Genomic DNA, 24,901 nt, shown 5'->3' on the forward strand with positions numbered 1-24,901 from the left:
ACACTGCCCAATTACCCATCTCCCCTTACCACTGACTCTTCATCTGTCCTGTGCTCACACACACACACACACACACACACACACACCTCCATTACCAACCGCACGACCTCATGTCCTACACACACTCCCACTCTTCTTCTCTGTCGCTCGTGCTCATAGAAAGATAGAAAGACAGACAGACAGACAGACCCACACACACACACACACACACACACACACACACACACACGGGCGCCAGCTGTGGCGTCACACAAACTGACAGTATCATCCGGGCCTTTCAACAGCGCTGGGGGCAAATAATTAAAGCCCATTATTTACCTTTCGTCAGGAGAGAGGCAGCTATCTCACACCTCTCCTCTCCTCTCTCTCCTCCTCTCACTCTCTCACTCCCCCTCTCGCTCCCTCCCTCCCTGTTCTCCACCTCTCTCTCTCTCTCTCTCTCTCTCTCTCTCTCTCTCTCTCTCTGTGACATATTGATGTCACCAATAATAAATCATTCCAATTTGTTCCTTCTCCGCCAACAAGCGCCTTAATCTTCATTTACGACTTACAAAAGTCCGTTTGGCGGAAGAGTCTGATAAAATACTCAATTACCATTTTTTTTCTCCCCGGCTGCACAATCCAATTGTTGTCCTGTTATATATGTATAAAGCGAGAGAAGGGTAGTGTGTGTGTGTGTGTGTGTGCGTGTGTGTGTGTGTGTGTGTGTGTGTGTAGGGGGGGAGGGGGGATCACACAAAGATAAAGTGTGAATAATTTTCCCAGTAACAAATGTCAGGTAGGTGTGTTGAGGCCAGCTCCCGCCGATGCTGCAGTGTCATAAGGAGGAAATGACACCGTTCCTGTCTGCCGTCATCTCTCTCTCTCCCTCCCTCTGTCTCTCTCTCTCCCTCCCTCCCTCTCTCTCTCCCTCTATCTATCTCTCTCTCTCTTTTGGACACCGTCTCTGCCTCCTAAGCAGCCTGAGCCCCTGTGGACGTCTCATTGATCGCAAATGGCCAGCGGATCGGAGACAAAGCCTGTCATTGGCTATAAACTGAATGGAGGTGGAGCGGCGAGTGAGTGCTAAAAGAGGTGACTTATGTCGGGGGTGGGGTCGCTCTGAGTTGTACTGCGTGTCCCCCTGACTTTGTCATGTGGCAACAGAGGCAGCCCTTAATCGCCCCGAAACCCTCCACGCATCTATAAAACTCCAAGCCCACTGAAAGTCTATTAACTGTTTCTCCCTCACTTCATTAAGACAATATTGCTTTTTTTTTTTTTTTTAAACAGAAGGGATAGTGCAGGACTTAATATGGGCTTTAATTAAAACTCTTAAAATACTCCAGGACACAGCACTGGCCCTGTGTCTGTCCAGGGTGCTCAAACAGGAGAATATATGGGCCTACCTTCAGATCTCTGAGAAAGGAGAACTACTAGGTGCTTTGCGTCCTGTAATATTAAAAGGTAAAGTGTACACACACACACACACACACACACACACACACACACAGACTTTACAGCTGATACAGTTTTACAGACATTACTTCTTGGGGACATACTGGACCTCTTTCACCTGACTACCACCAGCCACACACACACACACACACACACACACACACACACTAACACGCAAACACACACACACACACACACAACCGTCTGCCACCACCACCCTGGCGAGCGCCGTCTCTTCTCCTGTGTCCCGGGGCCCGCTGACGGAGATCACTGGAGGGTGGCGAAGGCATCTCAATCACACCTCAATTACAGCACGCATGCAAACACACACACACACACACACACACACACAAGCGCACTCAAGCACACTCACACATACAAACACACACAGACAAACACTCTCTTTCACAAAATACAAAACACACACACACACACACACACGCACACAAACATACTCAAGCCCACTCGCACATTCAAAAACACACAGAGACTCTCTCACTCTCTCTCCCACACACACACACGCGCGCACGCACACACACACACACACACACACATACAAACGGAGATAGCGAAGATCTGTTATGAATGCACAAGTGGCGCCACCAATCACTGCGACGCTGCGCCCTAATTGCCATCCATTTCAGCATGTTGATTATTACCTCATTATTAACGACCCCCTCGCTCGCCATGCGGGCCCACTGCTGCTAGCATAAGACAAGCGGGAGAGAGAGCGAGAGAGGGAGGGAGGGAGAGAACGGACGCAGAGAAGAGAGATAAAGAAAGAGAGATAACGGTGCCAGTGAGAGGTGATGATAAAAGGAGTGAAAAGGAAGGTTAAAAAAAGTAAAGAGAAAGGAGGACGAGGAAGCACTGACAAAGAATGAGAAGAGTGAGAAGAACAAAGAGATAGAGAAGAAAGAGAGAGAGAGAGAGAGAGGGAACCCTGAGGGGGACACAGTTGAGGGTGGGTACGGGTGGTGGTGGGGGTGCTGGTGGTGGTGGGGGTTCACTCGGAGCTAGTGTTGTCACGATACCAAAATTATGACTTCGATACGATACCTGCCATAAATATCACGATGCTCGATACTGAAACGATACTACGGCGAAATCCTAAGATATCTGGAAAGAAAAGGACCATACCTCCTCCAAGTGTATTGAGTCATTTGTGTTGAATTCGGTGCACTTTTGTAGTGTGCAGGTCAATTCTGGGTTCTAAACTTCCTACATAATTATTATTTTTATAGTCAGTAAAATAGTAGGCCTACTTTGTGTGATTAAGTCCTTTATTTTTTGTTATGGTTCATTTACATTGTGTTGTGTTTTGCCAATAAAGTAGCTTTAAATAGCCAAACTAGGCTAGATCAAGGTCAGTGTTGAAATTACTGCATGCAAATCACTGAATGCTATGCAGCGGGGCCATCTGATATTCCCTAGGCCTTCCCGTGTTCATGGGATTTCTTTGACAGTTGCAAAGGGAAAAATGTGAGGATAGTCTTCTTTGCGCCCAGTGTACGACGTTCCAACCACTCAGGTCTTCGTCAGATAGGCCTACACCATTACCTGTTGCAATATGTCTGTGTGCATTCCTACATTAGCCTACATCTATTTCTTTGATAACATGATTTGCTACCACGTAACAATAAGCCGCTATTATTATTAGGACTCAACACGCTTTGGTGGTATTATATGCTGTGGGATTTAATTAGCGCATTTCGGGTAGCCTATCCTACATCTGGGCAATACTTATTGAACAAATTGCAGTCTACATGCCATGACAAATATTACCAGTAGTACTGACCGAACATGAAATAGATTGTTTACAAGTTATGGTAATGTTATTCTGGCGTGAACATTGCGCTTTCATCACGTTAGCACCCTATGATTACAGCTCGTTATGTCTCGTCAAAATGATACAGCTCGTTATGTCTCGTCAAAATTCATTGATGAAGGAAGGTTTGCTTTATCCCAGAGAACCATACTCGTTTCACTTAACAGAAGACTAAAACAGAAGAGAAGAACTTGGCACTAACCATGTAGTCGTGTTTTCTACAGCATATTCGTTAACCTGTCGTTCTTTGAACAAAAATGTTGGGATATGTCTGCGACGTGTTTAGCCAAGTTCCATGCGTAGCCTACTGCTTTTAAATGACTTTGAAACATATTTCACAAACGGGCCTCTGTGTACCTGATGGTTTTGCCTTCACTATTCGCGATGTATCCAAATAGTTGCAGATTTCACTTCACCTTTGTTTTATCCACAAGGCCGAGGACGGTCGTGGCAAAGAACTACTGTATGTTGACGTTGGCTGGCAAAAGACTCACTCACTCACTCAGAGCTGCCTGCTTGACACGCCCAATTGCCTAGATGCGTGCAAGGAGCAGTGAGAGTAGCAGTTCACGCAGACACAGAACGTTAATTTTAATAAAGTATCGATTCTAAAAACGTCGGAAATCGCATCGTTTTTTGTGTGAAGGCATCGTGATACCTTTTTAGTATCGATACACCGTGCTACACACTACTCGACACTACTCGGACTGAGCACCACTCCGCAATGGAACAGCCGCCGTCAAGAACGAAAGTGTCAGGTGGGACCGAGCAGCACCCAGAAAAATTAAAGCAATTAGGGCCTGCCTTGTGGAGCCATTCCACTCACATTCCTCTCCAAGCCAGTGAACAGCTGAGAGAGACAGAAAAGACAGAGAGGAGAAAGTGGGAACGAGAGGGAGAGAGGGAGTGAAGGAGTGGAAGAGGGGGGGGGAATGGAGGGAGGGAGGAAGGGAGTGAGAGAAAGAGTGCTTGAACACAGCACTCTATTCTGTCATGCTTGGTGAAGAGCTGAGCGGAGGATCGAGGGGAAGTGCAGGCGTCGGGCAGAGGATTAAAAGCAATCTATATCCACATAAATCATTGATTAAATGAATCATGAAATTAATATGTAAATTGTGTGTTTAACCTCTATTTATACAGTACTGTCTGTCATCGTAGCGTAAATCTAAAACTAATTGCAATTTCTACGCACACGGGGAGGTGGGGGGAGGATGCAAAAACGAGAGAGAGAGAGAGAGAGAGACTTCAGGGGAAGAGGGAAGGCAAGACAGAGAAAGTGAAAGAATGAAAGAGAGTGAATCAGAGAGAGAGAGATAACGGGAGAGAAACAGAGTGGTAAAAGTCTGACATATTTATTAACTAAATGTTCAACTACATCAACTCACTCATTAACATGCTTTCAGGGGAGGTGGTGGGAAAATGAGGCCGATTGTGCCGTGTCAGCATGCTGAATGCAGTGGGGGGAGAGAGGGAGTGTGTACGTGGGTGAGAGTGTGTGAGAGTTTGTTTTGTGTGTGTGTGTGTGTGTGTGTGTGTGCCTCCTGTGGACAGAGCAGAGGCTATACATACTGGGTGCCACATATGCAATATAAAAGACAAGCAGGTGGACAAACACGCAGAAAATCTCACACTCCCCTAGGAACTCGCACAAGGACATGATTAACGCTCCACTGTATATAATCTAAACCAAATTCAGTTAGCACCTGACAGACGGAAAGAGAGGGAGAGAGAGAGAGAGAGAAAAAAAAAAGAGAGAGAGAGAGGTGAGGGGGATAAAGTGATGCACTGAGGAGAACAGAATGAAATAAAAAAGGATAGAGAAAAAAGAAAGGAAGGAAAGAGTGACTAGCCCACCTATGAAAATGGTTGTAAAGGTTGCAAGTGACTGTAACTGAGTCAGAGCTCCAGGAGATGTGGGGCAGATGAGCCCTGGGCCTGGCCTGGCATGTCTACACCCCCAGCCTCCAGCCTCAGCCCCAGAGACTGACAGCACAGGAGGAGGAGGAGGAGGAGGAGATGGAGGAGGGGAGGGGGGGGGGGGTGGTTGCTCGCCTGGCCCCTGTCTCACATAAAGCACAGGTCGGACAGAAGGGCTATACCACGCATGGCTCAGATTTACAACCCGGGGAAAGCACAGGCCAGTAGCGACCATCTCTCACTAAAACATCAAAAACGAGGAGGAGAGAAAAAAATCCCCCGACCCATCCATTACCCGGCAGCCCGGCCACCGAGAGGTCAGTGCTCTGAAAGACTGGCCATCAGCCTCAAACTGATCTAAGTCTTACTTACAGCCAACAGTCAGAGGACCGCACATTTAACTTTTGGCCAAAAGGTCTTGCCTGTAAATATGTGAATAAACATTTGTTTGTTTGATAAGGATATTTAAAATGGAATCTGGATTTTAATCTGGACTGAAAAATCAGGCCAATGTAGCATTTTTTCACTCAGGCTATTACTGCCAAGCTGTATGCTGTGCAAACACTGTATAATGTAGCCCAATTTGCACGCTTGTAACACAAGCACACGCCTATGCATGCACACACACAAAACAGAGGACAAAGCTGTAAAATAAATGTCCATCGACAAGACATGGAAATGCAACTAAATTGCTAAACACTACACCTACACATACACATACACACACACACACACACACACACACACACTCACACACACACATGCATGAATGCACGTACACACGCACGTACGCTGCACAGGCGTACACATGTTCGCCCTGCTACTTTTTGATGTGCTCTCTGAGTGCGATGCGTAGCTGAAGGAGATTATTGTCGTTGTGTCTTCAAAGAGAAGCAGAGAAGCGTTCAACACACCCTGCCTCCTGCTCCCCCTTCACTTGATTTTGTTTTAACTACCCGGAACAATTTGGTGAGACATTACCCTGTAATGGGACTTCACAGGGCCTGATTGTTTTCATAAGATGAAACAGACACACACACACACACACACACACACACACACACACACACACACACTCAGGCAAGACACTAACACACACAGAGAGACAGAAAGAGAGAGAGCGAGAGAGAGAGAGAGAGAGAGAGAGAGAGAGAGACAGACAGATACACACTCTCTCTCAGACACACACACACACAATAATTTAGTCAAGCATAGTGAACCTGTCCAAACAGAAGACAAGATTCAAATTCTGTACTCATGAATGAGTTGTGTGCATGTGTAAGAATATGTACAGTGCGTGTGCGTGTGTGTGTGTGTGTTTGTGTACTGTGTGTACCAGAGAAAGGGAGAAATAGAAAGACACAGAGAGAGAAAAAAAGAGAGATAGGGAGAGAGAGAGAAAGAGGGAGAGAGGGAGAGAGAGAGAGAGAGAGAGAGAGAGAGAGAGGGAGAGAAGGGGAAGAGGGCTAGCAGCAGATTCCACTCTGCCAAAGAGGGACTGCGAGTGTGATGACATGAGATGGCCCCAAACCACATGCGTGACGAGGGCCTCTGCCGCCACACCTCATTCCTTAAGAAGAGCGATGCAGCCGGACTGGCCTGGAGTGGACTCACACCTCTCCCGTGCCTCTGACCGTCACACAACAGCAGCAGAGACTGAGATGCTGCTGCACAGTTAAGACATAGACACTTAGAGGGCTTTCAGGATTTGAGCAGCTACTTACTGTACACTTGGAGCTAGTTAGGTTGTGGTTTGTATATGCATGAGAGAGAGTGTGTACATGAGAGAGAGAGAGACAATGAGACAGAGAGTTGGAATGTGAGGGATTGAGTCGTAAATACACATGTTAACCCACTAAGTACAAGAGACCATATGTGCACAAGGTACAACAGCCAGAAGAGACTGTTTGTGTTTATTGCTTGTGTGTGTGTGTGTGTGTGTGTGTTTGTGTACAATGTGTACCAGAGAAAGGGAGAAATAGAAAGACACAGAGAGAGAAAAAGAGAGATAGGAGAGAGAGAAAGAGGAGAGAGGGAGAGAGAGAGAGAGAGAGAGAGAGAGAGAGGGAGAGAAGGGGAAGAGGGCTAGCAGCAGATTCCACTCTGCCAAAGAGGGACTGCGAGTGTGATGACATGAGATGGCCCCAAACCACATGCGTGACGAGGGCCTCTGCCGCCACACCTCATTCCTTAAGAAGAGCGATGCAGCCGGACTGGCCTGGAGTGGACTCACACCTCTCCCGTGCCTCTGACCGTCACACAACAGCAGCAGAGACTGAGATGCTGCTGCACAGTTAAGACATAGACACTTAGAGGGCTTTCAGGATTTGAGCAGCTACTTACTGTACACTTGGAGCTAGTTAGGTTGTGCGTTTGTATATGTGCATGAGAGAGAGAGTGTGTGTATGAGAGAGAGAGAGACAATGAGACAGAGAGTTGGAATGTGAGGGATTGAGTCGTAAATACACATGTTAACCCACTAAGTACAAGAGACCATATGTGCACAAGGTACAACAGCCAGAAGAGACTGTTTGTGTTTATTGCTTGTGTGTGTGTGTGTGTGTGTGTGCCTACATATATGAATACATCGCCTGTGTGTTTGTGTGTGTGTGTGTGTGTGTGGCAAGACTCTACACAGACATTTCAGTCTTATAAACCCCCATTATTGTGGAATTGCATGAATAGGAGTGGTTCCACAGCTTGTTGTAATTGGCACCACATCCTCCCTCTCCTCGATAACATACAAACACAAACACACACACGCACACACACACTCATTTTGTGTGTATGTGTACCTATTAAGCAGTGGACGTAATGGCAGAGAGCAAACAACTAAATAACCTGCCTGGTTGTTTTTTTCCAATTTAGGGAACCAAACACATTTTGTTTAGTATGTTTCCAATCAAGTCTGGGGGCCTGATTTTTCCTTTCATTAGAAAGAGACCTATCCTCCTCTTCGTGAGAATCACACCCTGTTGATGATAGGCCGAGAAGCTCAAAAGAAGCAAATAAGAAAGAAAAATAAATAAATAAATAAATAAATAAATAAATAAATAAATAGCCACTCAAACATAGAGGAGGGCAACAAAGGAGAGCATCTGTCTTGTGCTAACAGTTCAGAGGGAAAGTACACAAGTTGATATGGTGCCAAGATCACTTCACTTGGACTCAAATGCTTCTGTGACACACCTGAGAACTATCCAATCAAATGAGTTGAAGAGTGACACTACTTGTAGTTGAGGGCTCCAAACCTGGGTAGTTTTGAGATATTTTTTGTTGCAATAGTTCATATCATGAGTTTCCTGATTTACTGTAACAAATCAATCTTACTTGAATACACATTGAACCTACAGTATTTTCCGGACTATAAGTCGAACGAAGGCATGAAGAGGAAAAAAACATAAATATATATATGTTGCACCTGAGTTGCAGGACCAGCCAAACTATGAAAAAAAGTGTGACTTATAATCCGGAAAATACGGTATTAATAGGGCATTAAAGTGATGGTACATGGGGCAACTTCTTGAGCAATGAGCAACCATGTAACCAGTTCCATTTATTTTCATTGGATGATCAGGATGATTTGCTTACTGATGAAGTTCTCCAGAAAATAAATTGTTGCCCAATAATAATGAAGATCACTGCCCTACCCAGATGTATCATCAGCTTTAGGGCTATATATTATTTCTAACATTGCCATATCTTTCCAATGTATGCCCATGAGAAGTTCTGAATTTGTAAATGTATAACTATTTTTATTGCTTCGTGTTTTTGAATGTAAGTTTGAGCATATTGCAGTGCTTCTGCAAAATAGCTGTTAATCATTATTCAAGAATCATAAATTCATAACATGTTGATGTTGATGGTGATTCCTACCCTCGTCCTAAAATCTTTGCATTGTTATGATTAAAACAGCAACAGTAATGTTTCATCATATTCTTTAGAGTATTTGATATTGAGTAGCATTTCTACAATACATCAGACAGTGATTTCCGATCATAAGCTATTCAGAGAGCCATTCAGCAGATCCTGAGATCTTCAGAAGTTAAACTCTGTCTTTCTCTCCTAATCAAAACCACCCTCACTGCCTTAGACCAAAGGCAATACATTACCCCACACTGTACAGTTTACTGTTAAATAACATGTGCCTACACACACACACACACACACACACACACACACACACACACACACACACACACACACACACACAGACAGGTTGACGGCGGTGGCAGACAGACACACACACACACACACACACATGGACACACATGACATCTATTACGCACACGCAAGACGCACAAGACACACACACACACACACACACACAATCACACACACAGGTTGACGGCGGTGGCAGACAGATAAAAGATGGCTTTGTTAGAGCAGGAAACAAAAAAAGCAGGTACCAAGGTCACCTGTCCAGTCCGGCTGAAGGGGGGGAAAAAAGAGTGTGTGTGTGTGTGTGTTTTTTTTTTTTTATAGAAGTAACCCCCTCCCCTCTTTAAATCAACAGAGCGCACAAATACATTCCTCTGGCGGTAATTAAAAGCAGGCTGAAGACAGGGGCCCTTCTTTATCTTCCACATCACAATCCGCGCTCATCTAGAATAACCCATCCACATCTGCAGTCATTACTGCGCAGCAGATAAATCAATCCGAGCGCTGGTTCGCCTTTAAAGTCTCGTCCTCACCGGAAAACAGGAGTGAGAGTGAGAGAGGGAGAAAGAGAGGGGGGGGGTAGAGAAAGGGAAGGAAAGAGACAGAGACAGAGGGAGAGGGGAGGGAGAGAGAGACAGCCCCGACATATTTATTCCTCTCCGACACCTCTGACACTCTATTTACTGTAGGCAAATGGAAACTCACACACTACCTTGTAATGGCTTCAGTGAAAGCACAAGAAAGAAACAGAGAAAGAGAGAGAGAGAGAGAGAGAGAGAGAGAGAGAGAGAGAGAGAGAGAGAGGGGAAGAGACCGGGGGTGTAACGTGTCGTGAGGTGGATCTCTGGAAGACGAATGGTCTCGGTAAAAAGGCCAGCGTAACAGCCTTCCTCTAAGCTGCGCATTTACTCCCCTAAATGCCGCTTTAAATAAAATAGTGTGGAATAAAAGCAAAATGGGGGGCTGTCCGACACTGCCTTTTAGGAGGACTTATAGGACAGAACCTGGGTACTTCATGGAAGAGAGTCGCCCAATTGATGTACGCACAAACAAACAAACATGCACACACAAACATACACTACATATACATGTACATAAACAGATACAAATATAGTATACATACACAGACAGACACCCACATATGCACACAACACACTGACAGATAAACACACACTGTAGCTATTACCCTCAAAGTTTGGATAACTTCTTGATATTTGGAAATGTATGCATCTTCAAACACATATGTAAACAATGCCACGATTTTTGCATCAACAGTGAAATCAGGGAATCAGCTAACTTGAACGACTAGCCAAAACACTTCAACAAATTCCATAGGCCCTCTGCTGTGGAATTCTCCTCTGTGGAACAAAGAGAGATATCATCCTGCACTCTGGCCCTCCAGTGGGTCACCCAATCTGTCTGTGTTGGGCTATGTGCTATTCTTCTTCCTCTTTTTGCGTGTGTGTGTGTGTGTGTGTGTAGGGACGAAACGGCTTTGACGGAAGTTTCCAGAGAAAGCGCGGGAGACGCACGGTCACACACACACACACACACACACACACACACACACACACACACACACACACACACACACACACACTCATGGGGAGAGTAATCAGAGCCAGGCTCCTCAGGCCAGCCGGAGTGGGAATAAATCCCGCTCATCCCGCAAGAAACACCAAACCTGCCCCATGATGTCATCACATACCCAGGGCTCCACTTGATCTAACCCAGACAAGTCTGAGACACGGGTGCGCACACACACACGTACACACGCGCACACACACATACACATTATGCACACACAGACACGCACACACACACACACGTACGCACACACACACATACACGTTATGCACACACAGACACGCACACACACACACACACACACACACACACAAAACATGCGGGTACATTCATGTACACCCCCACATGCAGACTTAGAGACAGAGGACAGGTACAATCACAGACACACAGGCACAAACACACACACACACACACACACACACACACACGCACCTCTTGTCTTACTACCCCTTGCCTACTTCTCTCTTGTATTGCCAGCATTGGCTTCATATCTCAAGCGGTTAGATTAGGCTATATATGAAGACCCATGAGAACGGCCGTGATGAAAAGTATTTTAAATGCATATGTCTGTCCCACCGAGACCAGGCTTAAAATATGCTGTAGATTTGGCTCAGGTCTGCTTTTGATAATCTACCACTTCATGCTTGTCCTCCGCACATTCATTTGTGTGTCTATTCTCTCTTTCACTTATTCTCTCACTACCTATCTATCTGCACAGTTCTCCCTACACTCCAGGCAAGAGAAGTGTGCAACAAATAGGTTTCATGGTGTTGAGTGTATGAGACTCTAGCATGTCAGTTCTTTCCAACTTCTAACCCTCAATTTTAAAAATTAATTGTCTCTCAAAGTCAGGAGCAAAATGGAAAGAAACTAAAGAGCTCAAATGTTTTTTATCTCTCTCTCTCTCTCTCTCTCTCTCTCTCTCTCTCTCTCTCTCTCTCTCTCTCTCTCTCTCTCTCTCTCTCTCTCTCTCTCTCTCTCTCTCTCTCTCTCTCTCTCTCTCTCTCTCTCTCTCTCTCTCTCTCTCTCTCTACTCTCTCCATATGCAAGAATAAAAGAAGAGACAACAACTGTATCAACACTGCAAATAATTAATAGGCTCCCCTGAAGGTTCCCAATGAATTTACTCCATCTCCACCCTCTATGCCTCCTGTATGTCAGATTAAAAAGTGGCCCCTTCACTATTTCAAGCCACTTTGAACAATGTTAGCAGAGAGCTCTGTTTATGTTTCAAACAGGAACAAGGAGAATGTGACCGCGGGCCTCGCGAAATGCTTGTGGATTAGTGTGTGATGCTCTTCAGGTGAACCCATCACTGGAGCGATGAAGTACGGGAGGTAAAGCTCCAGGTTATTGCCTCCAGATGTCGGAGATTCACGAGACAACTGTAAACACCGATTCGCCGAGGGAAGCGCATGGTTCAGCTACCCGGCCAGGTTTTTCTCCTGCACCCTCCCATCCTTCTTCCTTCTTTCTCTATCGGCGCGAGCTATTCCAAGCACTTCTCTCGCTGTGTATGAGATGCGCTCTTGAGCCTGACGTTATTATTGTAACCAACACCCCCCCTCCCCACCAGCCAATTCACCCACCCCCCCCCCCCCCCCCCGCCAACACACACACATATACACACACACACACACACACAACCTTTGCTGACACACACTGCTTGAATGCACCAGCGAAATGAGCCACCAGCTGCAGAGCGAGGAGGAGAAAAATGTGTATAGGCTAATGCTCAACACATCATCAAATATTAATCTCCGTAATTGGGGTGCTACTTAGCATTTCTCTCGACAGGATTGACTTCCAGCTTGGGCTAAACGGCTCTCCTCCGCCCTCCAAACGCACGTCCAAAGAGCTAAGTGTCAAAAAAAGAGAGTAAGCGAAGGAGGGAAGAAAAAACGAGCTTGACGGAAATCTTCAAATAAACAATTAAAAGCTTAGCGAAATGGGTTTTAATGTCGCAAGCTCCTAACGTGGCGTACCCAACTTTAATGATGCTGCTCAGATACACATGGTGAAAGAGGGAGGGAGCTGGTACCGCGGGGGTAGGAAATGGGGTGGGGTTGGGGGTATGGGGGTGGTTGAGACACCACCAGTCTTCCTGAGCAAAAACTACTTTGCTGATTTTAGTGTCACTTTTAATTTTCTGCTGCCTGCTTTCCCCCCGAACGCCCATCCAAAAACAACCATTTAAAACATCACTCCTAATTAGATGATTAGTGTTTGGAAGGGCAGGAGATGAGTCATTTGCATAATTCAATCATAAAAGTTAGAGATACATATTTCTATGTTCGTTTGTACAATTATCTTCAGCTGTCCTGGGGGCGACGATATTAATGTGATTAAACAATACTCTTGCTACGGAGCCTAGTGTCCCCCATTAAAGCACTGCTAGAGGCAAAGCAAAAATTAATTTTAGGAGACAATCAATTTTATTCTACATGACGGTAATAAATATAGCCTGGCTGCAGATGTGTCATTAAGCTCAGGAAGGAGATTTTCCCAAAGTCAAAATGACACCAGTGGCTCTATTTCTCCCTCTCTCTATCTCTCTCTCTCTCTCTCTCTCTCTCTCTCTCTCTCTCTCTCTCTTCTCTCACACTCACTCTCTCTCTCTCTCTCTCTTTCTGGAACAGAAAGGTAGCTGTTGTCATTTTTCCTCCTGCAAAAGGCTTGACAGGCCTCCTCCACCTGTCAGGTCTAAGCCATCATGTGTACTCACATAATGTACACACACTCGTGAGTGCATGACCACACACACACACACACACACACACACACACACACACACTCTCTCTCTCTCTCTCTATTTTATTCACACAAAAGTACACACTGTTACTTCACCGTTACACTCACTGCTTTTTTCCCATATGCACGCTGCAGTGAATATCTCTCTACTACGACAACAGCCTCAACACAACTTCACAACACGCCACATTATCCCCCTCATGCATTAACCAATACATGTCCATTCAAATCATGCAACAGACACTTTTGCTGTTGTGCTGTTTCACATGTGACTAAAACGGTTTCTACTGGTTTCTGGTTTCTACTGCATTGCCAACAAAGGCTTGGTCTTTTCAAGAGGAAGTCCTGTCGCTGACAGCTGTTGATTACTTTTGCCCTATCGAGAACGTGATCCCAAATAAATGTGTCGAGTCTGGGCCATGTGTTGAGATGCAAGTAGCACATTTCCATCCCTAATTGACCACATGTGTCTTTGCTTTGCTTCTAATTCATTGGTTACGCATGGGACTAGTTATTAAAGGGCTGCGGCTTGGAACAGACCCTCGCCAACATTAATGAGAGATTGCATGGCCACAAGTTGTTTTATAAGACCTCGGACGCAGTTAAGCTCTCCCTTTCTCTCTCTCCCTCTCTTTCTCGCTCTCCCACACTCCCTCTATTTCCCTCTCTTTCTCACTCTGTCTGCCACTCTCTTGTGTCTCTCGGCAAGGTAGCCCCAGCCATAAAAATATCAAAGTATTTCAACCTTTGATTTTACAATGGAGTGCCATAAATCTTACATGGGAAAAGGTCGAGGATATAGGAATGTTCAGTCAAAGACATAGAAAGGAATTAGGAGTTGAATAATAATAATAATAATAATAATAATAATAATAATAATAATAATAATAACAATAATAATAATAATGTAATTATTAATGTTATTGTTGATGTTATTATTGGAAGAATATTAAAAGGACACCATTTCCATTTTACTTACTAACTCTGAAGTGCTAATTCCTTTTTCAAAGGGAATGCTTAATTAACAGGCCAAAAACAGCAAACCGTTATACGCCGCTTAAAATATTGACATTAGAAAATCGACTTTGTCTACCTACTCCTGTGCCACCCTGCAGCCCCTGCTGTGAGTCTAGAGGACAAAAAGTGCGAGCACAGACCCTTCATGTAATGCACACTCATTTACATGTGGACAAACGCAGTAAATGATCATATGAGCATGATCATTAAGCCATCACATTTACCCACACAATGTATTACTTTTATTTCTCCCCTTCCTTCCTTCCTTTACTCCCTTCCTCTCTCTCTCCCTCTCTGCCCCTCCACACACACACACACACACACACACACACACACACACAAGGGGCCTTGCTTTAAATGCCATCTAAACAGAAAAACAAAACCTCTCTTTAACTTTTTCATGAGGCTAGTCACAAAAAGAGAAAGACCAGCATACAGAGAGACGATGTGTGTGCCTGTGTGTGTGTGTGTGTGTGTGTGTGAGTGTGTGAGAGAGAGAGAGAGAGTGTGTGTAGGTGGGCAGTGTGTGAGTGTGAACGTGTGATAGAGGGAGGAAAAAGAGAGCGAGAGATGTGGGCATTTGTGCTACCCTTCGCAGCGAGAGCACAGGGTTAATTTATTATTTAAAGTAGAAAAAGGGCAGTGAGAGCATATATACGCAATAAAAGAAAAAGGGGATGTATAATTGATGGTTGACATTAAGGTGTGGTGGCGTGGCTGGGGTGACGATCTCTAATGCTGCTGAGGGTATAGGAAGGTACATCGGAAGGATATGCTGAGTGGGGGGGGGGGGGGGGGGGGGTACTGGGGGGGAGGGGGGGCAAACAGGGTGCCAGCCTCCAACGAGTGGGCATCTACGCCTCGGGCAAAGCCATGGGCAAGAAGCTGTCCATATGGACACGCTGCCCTGGCCAACAGACAGACACACACACACACACAGACACACAGACATACACACACACACAAACACAAGAGGCCGTTACATATTTGGATATATTTGGTCTTCACATCATATGCTTACAGACTGGCTGAGGGAGAAATGTCCTGCAGCACACAGTGTAGTAAACTCTCTATGGAAACACACACACTAAGGCCTACAAAAAGACTGAAGACAGACTGAAGCCAGACTAACCAACATCCACTAGCCTTTATATACAACCGCAGTGTTTGTATCAACTTGGATGATACTGTACTCAAAATCGATTAATTAATTTGAAAAGGTTTCATTTAAAACAAACAGCAGCACAATACAATATCAACTGCTGCATTTCCCTGAACCCCATCTGGTGAGTTTTCCTGTCTTGTCTGTTATGTGTCTAATGCGCACACATTTCCATTTTGGATCAAAATCATTCAATGTGTCTGCCCTGAACTGACACACAGTTAGTGCTGCACAGCCTCACGGAGTGAGAACTCAACTAAAAAAAACAGAAAAGGAAACAAAACAAAATCGTAACAAACTACCAAACATTTGAGTAATCATAAAAGGATTTCTAAAATGACATTGTACGGGTGCTTAAATATATGTCAGTGCAGCACACTGGCTTAGCTCACTGGCTTTGCTTACAGCCTTCACATTGTAAAAGTGGTAAATATTGTAAGAGAGGTGACCCTTTTTGTTGTCCTGCAGGCTTAAATTCCACATAGGGTGCAATAAAGGCTACATTTATAATGAACACAATAGAAATCCCTGGTGTTGTTTAATGTAAAGGGGGGTTAAAACCTGCCACTGATAGATTTCAATCTTTTCAATGCAGCATTGCATCAGGTTATGGGGTGCTACACTGCCTTCTGGGCAAACAGGAACTAAAGCACACATTTGAAAATGTCCTCTAAAGAAATACAGGTGGGTTAAATGACTTCTGTTAATCTTTCAGAAGAATCAAATATTTACATGAAATGATCCTTGATCATTGCCTGTTCTGGGTCCTGTGTGGATTTGGATGTGGCTGCCTGAACTGAAGCAGCGGGCCCTGACCGAGATACAGCAGTTATTCTAGATCTGACACCTGCTGTCCTTTTAGTCTCAAAATTGGTCTCTCTCCATCTTGGTAGGAAAATACTTAAATGACTAATTCAATACACCTTTGAGAGAAAAAACACTCCCCCATAAACACAAGATTGGAAAAATAGCACAGATGTTCGTCTCTAATGCAATTCCCATTCAATTTCCTAAGTGTAGTCCCCAAGTGTAAACTAGTTTAGCGTTATGTTTAGCTTGCAAATTCTTTTTAATAAATAATGAATGCAATAAAACGCCGGAGATCAATTGCTCGCTGAGAAATCATAAAAGCGTCCCTAAGTGCCGCCAATGTTTGCTGATTTGGACATTTTCCCCAGTATTCAAATTGGTCGTGTCAGTTTAAAGATCCCGTCGAAATGTTTTGATTACTTTTCAAGTGTCTCCCGGTGACGCCGTATCCCGCTCACGCCGACCCTCCGCTCAGAGGTCTCGGTAATGAGTGCACGCTCTCACCACGTCTCTGCCGTATCTCTCCATCTCTTTGCCCAGTGGAGGGGAGTCGAGCCGAGAGAGGGGGTGGGGAGGGGGACGGCTGATGTTCGCAAACACATTAGTTACAACCATCTGGTGGTGGGACAGTGGATGATGTTTAAATCTGACTATAAAACCAGGGTGGTGGTGATGCGCGGCTAGGTTAAAAAAAAAAACGATGGCGATGAGCAAATTCAATTCGGGAGCGGCCCATTGCTACGGCAATTTCATTAGCTGCCAGTAGCTCCAATCTGTCTGAGGTGAACTGTTCACTATAGTGTTACCGTTTAAACATACATGCACATACCCTCGAAGTATATTATTAACAACAGCTGACATCAGTTTTATGCATATTTTTGGAATATGTAAACAATAATTTGAAACTTGTCACTCTCTCTGTCCCTCTGTGCACACCCGCACGCATATCTGCAGATTGGATGTGCACAACAGATTGATTCAGCACAATACAAACCCCAATAACGCAACTAGGGGATTCTGAAGGTTGTGAGGGCGTTGCTAAAAGGTTAATTACCGAACCCTGCCCAAACTGGCCATCTGGACATGTACACGAGTGCGCTCTCTGCCCTCCATCTCAAAGCGCAAAAGAGTGAAAAATTGGTAGAGTGACACGTCTCACCCTCTGTTCTGTCGATATACAAAAGCGCATGTTAAGACGAAAGACAGGACCCTTGCATTTTCTGCAAACAAACACACAAACACACGCACACCATGGCCTGTGCACACTGGTAAAATTCGGATATCAAATTAATGCATTGGTGTTGGCCACGCACCATTGCTCCAAATAAAACTTAAAATTCTACATACGTTTAAAGTGTTTAAATTTAGACATTAAAATAAAAGTAAAATAAAAGTATTTTTATTTTGTCATCGTGAATACATTTACCTTTTTTGCACTGCACGTAAGTAGTTAATAACACAATCCAGGATATGGCTACCATAGCCTTAAAACTCATTTTTAATTTCAGACCACATATCATTTGATATGAATGTTAATCAAATGTCACATAATGTTTTAGTCAATGTTTGATTTGACACAAATTTGACAATCCAAAATAGGTGTAGCCAATTTCGAAATGTAATGCTGGCTGCAGCTCCTGCTCTCTCTCTCTCTCTCTGTCTGTAAGCCATTTATGTTTTTGTGTATTGACATCCTGGTCTTTTGTGGCACATTATCAGCGTGGCTTATTGTCAAAAGTGGCCTGAGGTGATATGCTGAAAAAAGTTGCAATTATGTACGAACAGACAATAAAAGCAAAGCCCCGAGGTCCAGGGATGATAAAGGTCTCGAGGAAAGGGGTCATTGGTCCCTTTAGAGTTGCTTCCCCCATAACACACACACACTCGCACAAGCACACGCGCACACACACACACACACACACACACACACACACATATCCTACACCCTCTCACTCGCTGACATTGCTGGGAGAGCATGGGAACACTAATGCATCTGTCATGATAACAAGCTAAGAATAACACCAAGACACCAAACTGAGCCTAGAAGCCATTGGCGACGATTCATTCAAACCTGCACCATTGATTTATTTATCACGGTCAAGGGGTGTAGCCAAGCCAGGGGCTTCATCTGGGGTTCTTCCCCAAGTAACATCTTTGTAAAGTGCGATAGTAAGTCAACGCTAACGGCTCTCCTTTCCCAGCGAGTTTAAATGAGACTTTGAACCATAATAAAGCGCTAACGCTATTCTCCATTACTGTGGATTAACCTATTGATTTCATAGGGTGGGAAAAGAGGAATAAATAAAACAATAATTACGCATTGCAATTATCCTTTAAGCATACTTAATATGAATACACATACCGGGAAATTTAAGACAAGTGTATCTACCCAAAGTTTCACTGATTAAATGAAGCTTGAATATTTACTGTAGAAGCACTGTACTGCAGAATACTGTACTATAGAAAATTACCAGCAGAAATAACACTTAGACATGCTATATAATGAGGTCCATTCATTTGTCGCGTGCACTTCGGTGAAAGGTTTAAAACCATTTCGACGGGAAAAAGTTGACGACTTTCAACAGTTAACAGACCCCATAAATTCCTCAATCAGTGAAATAAAATACTACATATAACTAGTATTTAAATACAGTGGTAATACACTTTAAATAATCTTTATATTTGTTTTGTTGTATTCGTCTTTCGTGTAGTTCCAATTTCATTTACCCGTCTTAGCCAACATTTAATTATCCTGCGTTGTGCTATATGTTGTCATTAGGGCGATGCGCTGCGCCACAATGAAGGTTAATGCTGGGTCAACACCACATTTGAAGGGGCAAAAGCGCGAACAGTGGTGGATGATCAACTGATCAATTTAGTGCGAGCCACTATTTGGCTTAGCAATCACAGTTCTGGTTCATCCACAACATACTTGGACTGTATTCGGAGGAACAAAGAATAGGAAAATAAAACCCTCATGAATTCATCTCAAGCTGTCAGTTACCCTTTCTGCCCTGAAATAGGATATTTTCACAGGAGAGCCAGAGAAGGAAACTGAAGACTCTCTTGATCCTGCACCTACATATGACCAGTGTTCATCAGTTACACTGCCTATTGTGATATTTACCAGTTCATTTAAAGGAGAGCATATGGATGCACATATACAATATAAATAACATTTTAGGGCAGGGGGAGGGGCCAGAGGTGCAGGTGCTGTTAGCCTACTTTGCAAGGTGACTTGCAGGTGTTGGATTTAAAGTTTGAAAGTTACAGACAAAAGTCGTGATTTAATTTATCTTTAAAACATAAAACAGCACACGAATGAATCAAAATGATATATACGAATGCGGGTATTATGTAGACTGCATTGCATGATCACCACGGAGCCAGAGGGAAGGGTTGAAAAGTAACTTTGGAAACTTTTCCGTTACGCGGTATTCCAAGCCTACTTGACTGATTAAGTTTATGCAGTTAGTGAACAGGGAAAAGTGAGCTGGTCTAAAAAAAAATTGTATTTACTTAGCCTACCTGGCATTTGTGCAGTCGTTGTACAAAGCCTCGAAGTCTTTGCGGGAGATGAGTTTGCAACGATTCACGCCCGGCTGAATAGCCCCGAGACCGCGAAGGATACGGACCTGTTCCACGGTGCAGACGACGGGACATATATCCAGGCGCTTCAGCTTGGTGTACACGGTGTGCAACCCTCCGACCAGATGTTTCAAGAAGAGGTCGAAAACCTGCGGCAGGCATATTAGCTCCTGACCGTCCACGGTGAAAGAGGCTACTTTGACCCCATGGACCTCCACCATTTTGCACTCGTTATTGCCGCTGGAGCTGTTCCCGTTTCCACCACCGCCGCCTCCGCTGTTGATGAAAGAGTTGATCATGCTGCTTGTCAGCCTGGGAGACTCGTCGGGACTAGAGTACAGGGGATCTGGGCGGAATAAGCCGCCGGACCCCGGAGTGGAGGTCGGCGAAAGCACCGGGGGAGTTGCTGACAGGGCCATAGTTACTAAAGTTTTTTTTCCTTTCTGTACGCTTTCTCTCTCTCTCGCTCGTACGTACACCCTCTTGCGCTTTTCTCTCTCCTTGCGCTGGTTCTCTTCGTTCTTGATGGTTCACATGCAACCGTGGTCGGGTCTAGTTGTCGGCATTAGCAAATAGGCTACCTACCTCGCAAGTGGGAAGTCGGTGTACAATGAGCACTCCTGCGTTCAGGGCTTCAATTAGCCAGCCCACTGCAAGGCGGAGTGACATCGCTGTCTCCCAACAAGGAAGGCAATAACATACGCCCGAGAATTCCATTGGTGTTCAGTCTGTAAAGGGCGGGTCACAAAGAGTCATTAGTTGCTGCAACAGTATCGGCGCATAGATCTGAACTTATCGCGAACTATTAAATCAGTGATGGTCATGGAAATAAATTGTCATGCTTTCTATCAACACATACAGTTACAGTATCACCTGAGTCCTGACTATGCCGTATGAAAGCCTATAGAATAACCTACTGTGTGTCTCATCCGGTCAAAGGCTATATAAAACAGTAATTTAAGTTAACAACAGAGAGATACTGAGTTGTAATTTATAGGTACACTTCATTGCTAGTTATGTGTCAGCATCCTTGGAATGATTTCGATATTGAAGCTCCGATTTGTATCATTATGAATCTAAAAATATGATTTTCGCAATTACATGCTTTGCTGTTTAGATCCGGCGTCCCTAAACACTATATAGGCTACATTTATTATTTGAGTTCGTTAAAAATAAGTCACAAACTACAACTGCACCTCAGACTCTACGTAAGCATAGGCCTACATTTAAGTCAGGCTGATTTTTTAAACGTAGGCTACCACCATTGCGTTCATTCTGTAACTACGTCCTCTACATTTGACCTGAGGTCTGCTTTAAAAAGACAACACTCCTGTGCGCAACCAGAAGTAAAAATACCATGTTTACTCTACGCAGTGGAAACCAGTGGAAAACAACACTGCGGATAAATGCGTTCACTTTCCCTTGTCCCGCAAAAGTTGCTAGCCTACTACTGTTACTTTCATACATGTTGCCTGTTTCATAAATGAGCATAAAATACTGTCTAGGGCATGAAACAGCACGTAAGACCACCAATGGCTTTTACCGTATAAGATAAGATGACCAGTGAATCATGCTCTGATATTGTCCATTTCATTCAGTCCAACATGAACGCTGTCTGTTAGCCATTGTAAACTGAAGTAGTTGTTTAAGCCCATGATTCACGCCTTTTGTCTTAAAAGAATGTAGTCTGTTATTTAACTGTCTGTTGAAATTTCACAGATCTTTTTGTCTTTGCTGTGCAGAACGGTTGCCTCTTACAGGCAATGGGTGACACATAACTCTTCCATTGTGTGGGTAGGGTTTGTAAGGCTCTCAGACTGTTTTGGTAAATATTTCTCAGAGTGCTCATGAGAGGCTCATGAGAACTGAATCAAAAAGCTTACCCCCATATAATGCATTTAATGTTGCATTAAGCTATAATGTAGGCATGTTTTATGTATCATACATCATGTAGACCTAGCCTACAGTAGGTGAAACCTATAGCCTTTTTTTTTTGGGGGGGGGGGGGGGGGCATCAACTGTGGGAAGCAAATCTTTCTTAAGTCAAAAAAGTTTGAAAAAAATTAATATAAGAATAATGTTTAACCTTTGGTCTTTTGTAGGTTCCATGGGAAGATTAATACTGTAATGGGGATTTAAATGCCATGCAAATTTCTGTAAGTACCTAGTTAAATTAAAAAGCTGGATGGCAATCGGGAAATTAGATACATATTTTACCTGGGTTTCAATTGCACCTTGCCCCTTAGTCTTACATTTAATCTTAATGAAGGCCTGATTATCATACCAGGCTGATCAAATGTAGGTGCCACCCAACACCCACCTACTCAAGACCGCCCACTTTCTGCCCTCTCCATATCCAACTCGACAAGTCATTCTTCACCCCTTAAGCACATGTAATGGTGCCCACCTATTCTCGCTGTACTCAAATGGGGGGCCAATCACGCAGTATAGGTCAATGAGAAAGTGCCTGGTGCTGCACTTAACCATCTGAGCTTGATAAAATCATATCTTGTTAACCAGGGCCCAATGGCCTGTGAAATCACTTGAATTGTTAGAGGCATGTGAGGGGTGAGAATAGCATCACATGAATAGAAATGTCTTCATGTCGCAGTGAAGTGCAGAATATGTTTAAACCATGTTTCATGGAGTGTGTAGCAACTGGGAGATTACATAGTATCATTAGTGCCGAAGGATGGCGCTTCAAGGGTTAAGGCGTTTAACTGTAAAACTGAAAGTCTACGCAATTTTTTATGATATGGTTGTTTTTTGTTGCTTAATGATATTCCTATTCCTAGAAGGAAGTCATCTCTCAAAGAATTGAGGTTTATATTTGTAAAGAAGAGTTCACATAAGTGGCTGAGTGCAAATAGATTAAACATAACAGCAAGTACTATCTGTGAAAGGGAGAGAAAAAAACATAGCCTGTTTTGAAAGCCTCTGAACATTCTCCAAAGAATATCTGGTACGGATAAAATTGCATTATGATTGTGCATTTTTTGATGTGAATAGTTCAATGACTAATTTTTGTCGTGGAATGAAGCCAAGTGCATACAGAGTTAGCAGGGTACAGTAAGGGCAGCCGAGTGTGTGCTTGTTTGGTTCCCAAAACTGTCTGTCTGTGTCCATCTGTGTGTTCTGTGTTTGTGTACGTGTCTGTATATTTGTGGATTACAAAGAGGGGATTTATTATTGTAACATAATATGACAACATGACCTCAAATCTGGGCTCTGTAGCTATTATCAAATCTGTAATAAGATTATGGAAAATGAATGACAAATAAAGAATGGAGGGGAAATGTTAAACCGTGATAAGTTAGAAACTACACAGAAAGGAAGACTACACATTGAGGAATACTTTTCTCAGTTGAAACAGGGCTTCTATACTCTTTGGTTGAAATCCGTTTGCAGATGGGAAAAAGGGAAAAGCCATCCCACAAAAAACTCCAAATTGATAAGGGTATTGTTAAGACCTCTATTATCCAAATTAGAAATGCATACCAGAAATACACACACTTTAGAAATACATACATTTAACTCTTGAGTGAGTTCTGACGAAAGCAGAAAAGATGGGTTGTTTTGAGAGAATGAATTCAATTACTGTGGGGCAATGCAATGTTGACAGGGCTATGAGAAACTGGCCCAGAAAGATTTTGGAAACATTTGAAGCACCCAATGTGAATGTAACCTACAAAGCCGGATCGGGTAATTTGAGAAGTGGTGACCTGGATGTAACCTCTGCACAAGTTGTAGGGTCAAAGGTGATAGCCACAGATGTGTCATGACCAGGAACATGCAGAGATGTCCCAAGTGGATAATTATTAAGTTGTTTTAATAGTTTAATCTTGGTTATGGAGAGTATATGCCCTATACTCTCCTGAGGTTGTGGATCAACTGCCAGGAACATGCACACTACACCTGAATAACATTATAATAACTATAATAACTTTAATATTATATAATTATAATGAATAGTATCAGGCACTTTTATAAATCCTTTGATTGATCAGCACATGGGCCAAAAACTAAATACAAATCATGATGAAACATCAGATTGCAGATTTTTAAAAACAAGATGAGTCTTAATTCCAGGATGCCATGTATTGTATAAAATTGCAGTAAGACACTGTTATAGGTCAACTATCGTCTCAGAAGTGGTCATCAGAGGTTGCATGGGGCAGCATGGGCTGTAGCACCTGTTCTTATATAAGGCCAAGGAAGAAGATTCCAGCAGATAGTTTCAGCAGGTGGGATGCAGGGCATGAGTCAGCTTTGGAAAAAAGGCTTTTGTTTTGACAAGTCTAATATCTAATGCAAAGAGGTTTTTTTCATTGTTTACATGACATAGTGGCTATCATTTATACATTTTAGCAAGGTGCATTTGTTTACCCACACCAAAGCATATTTAAAAGAGTTCAAAGTATGATAAGAAGCTAAAGTTGTTGACTGGCTCACCAAGTGCATAAGTTCTTAGCTTGGCAAAAAAGCCTAAATTATGCACCATCCTGTGGTGTGTTTGCAAACAGTGTTTTAGTGGCATAAAGTCTTCCTTATTTCACAATGGCCGTTGCTGATACCATAGTGATAAGCAGAACCTGGACCAGGAGACGTGCTTTATATTTACATTACATTACATTACATTTATG

At 43.6% G+C, this 24,901-nt stretch overlaps 1 protein-coding gene across 5 annotated transcripts in view; it reads right to left on the reverse strand.

Moving 5' to 3' along the window:
- The window catches only part of dacha (dachshund a), a 147,369-nt gene extending 126,481 nt beyond the window's left edge, over positions 1–20,888 (reverse strand). For 3 of the 5 annotated variants that reach the window (XM_048237867.1, XM_048237866.1, XM_048237864.1), the window contains exon 1: positions 20,199–20,888. In XM_048237867.1, coding sequence (XP_048093824.1) covers positions 20,199–20,677 — 479 coding nt within the window. In that variant the 5' untranslated portion in view covers positions 20,678–20,888. The remainder of the gene's footprint in view (positions 1–20,198) is intronic. The other 2 variants (XM_048237865.1, XM_048237863.1) reach the window with 1 other exon arrangement.
- Between the last annotated feature and the right edge of the window lie 4,013 nt (positions 20,889–24,901).

This window comes from Alosa alosa, chromosome 2 (assembly GCF_017589495.1).
Source record: "Alosa alosa isolate M-15738 ecotype Scorff River chromosome 2, AALO_Geno_1.1, whole genome shotgun sequence".
NCBI classification, from domain to species: domain Eukaryota; kingdom Metazoa; phylum Chordata; class Actinopteri; order Clupeiformes; family Clupeidae; genus Alosa; species Alosa alosa.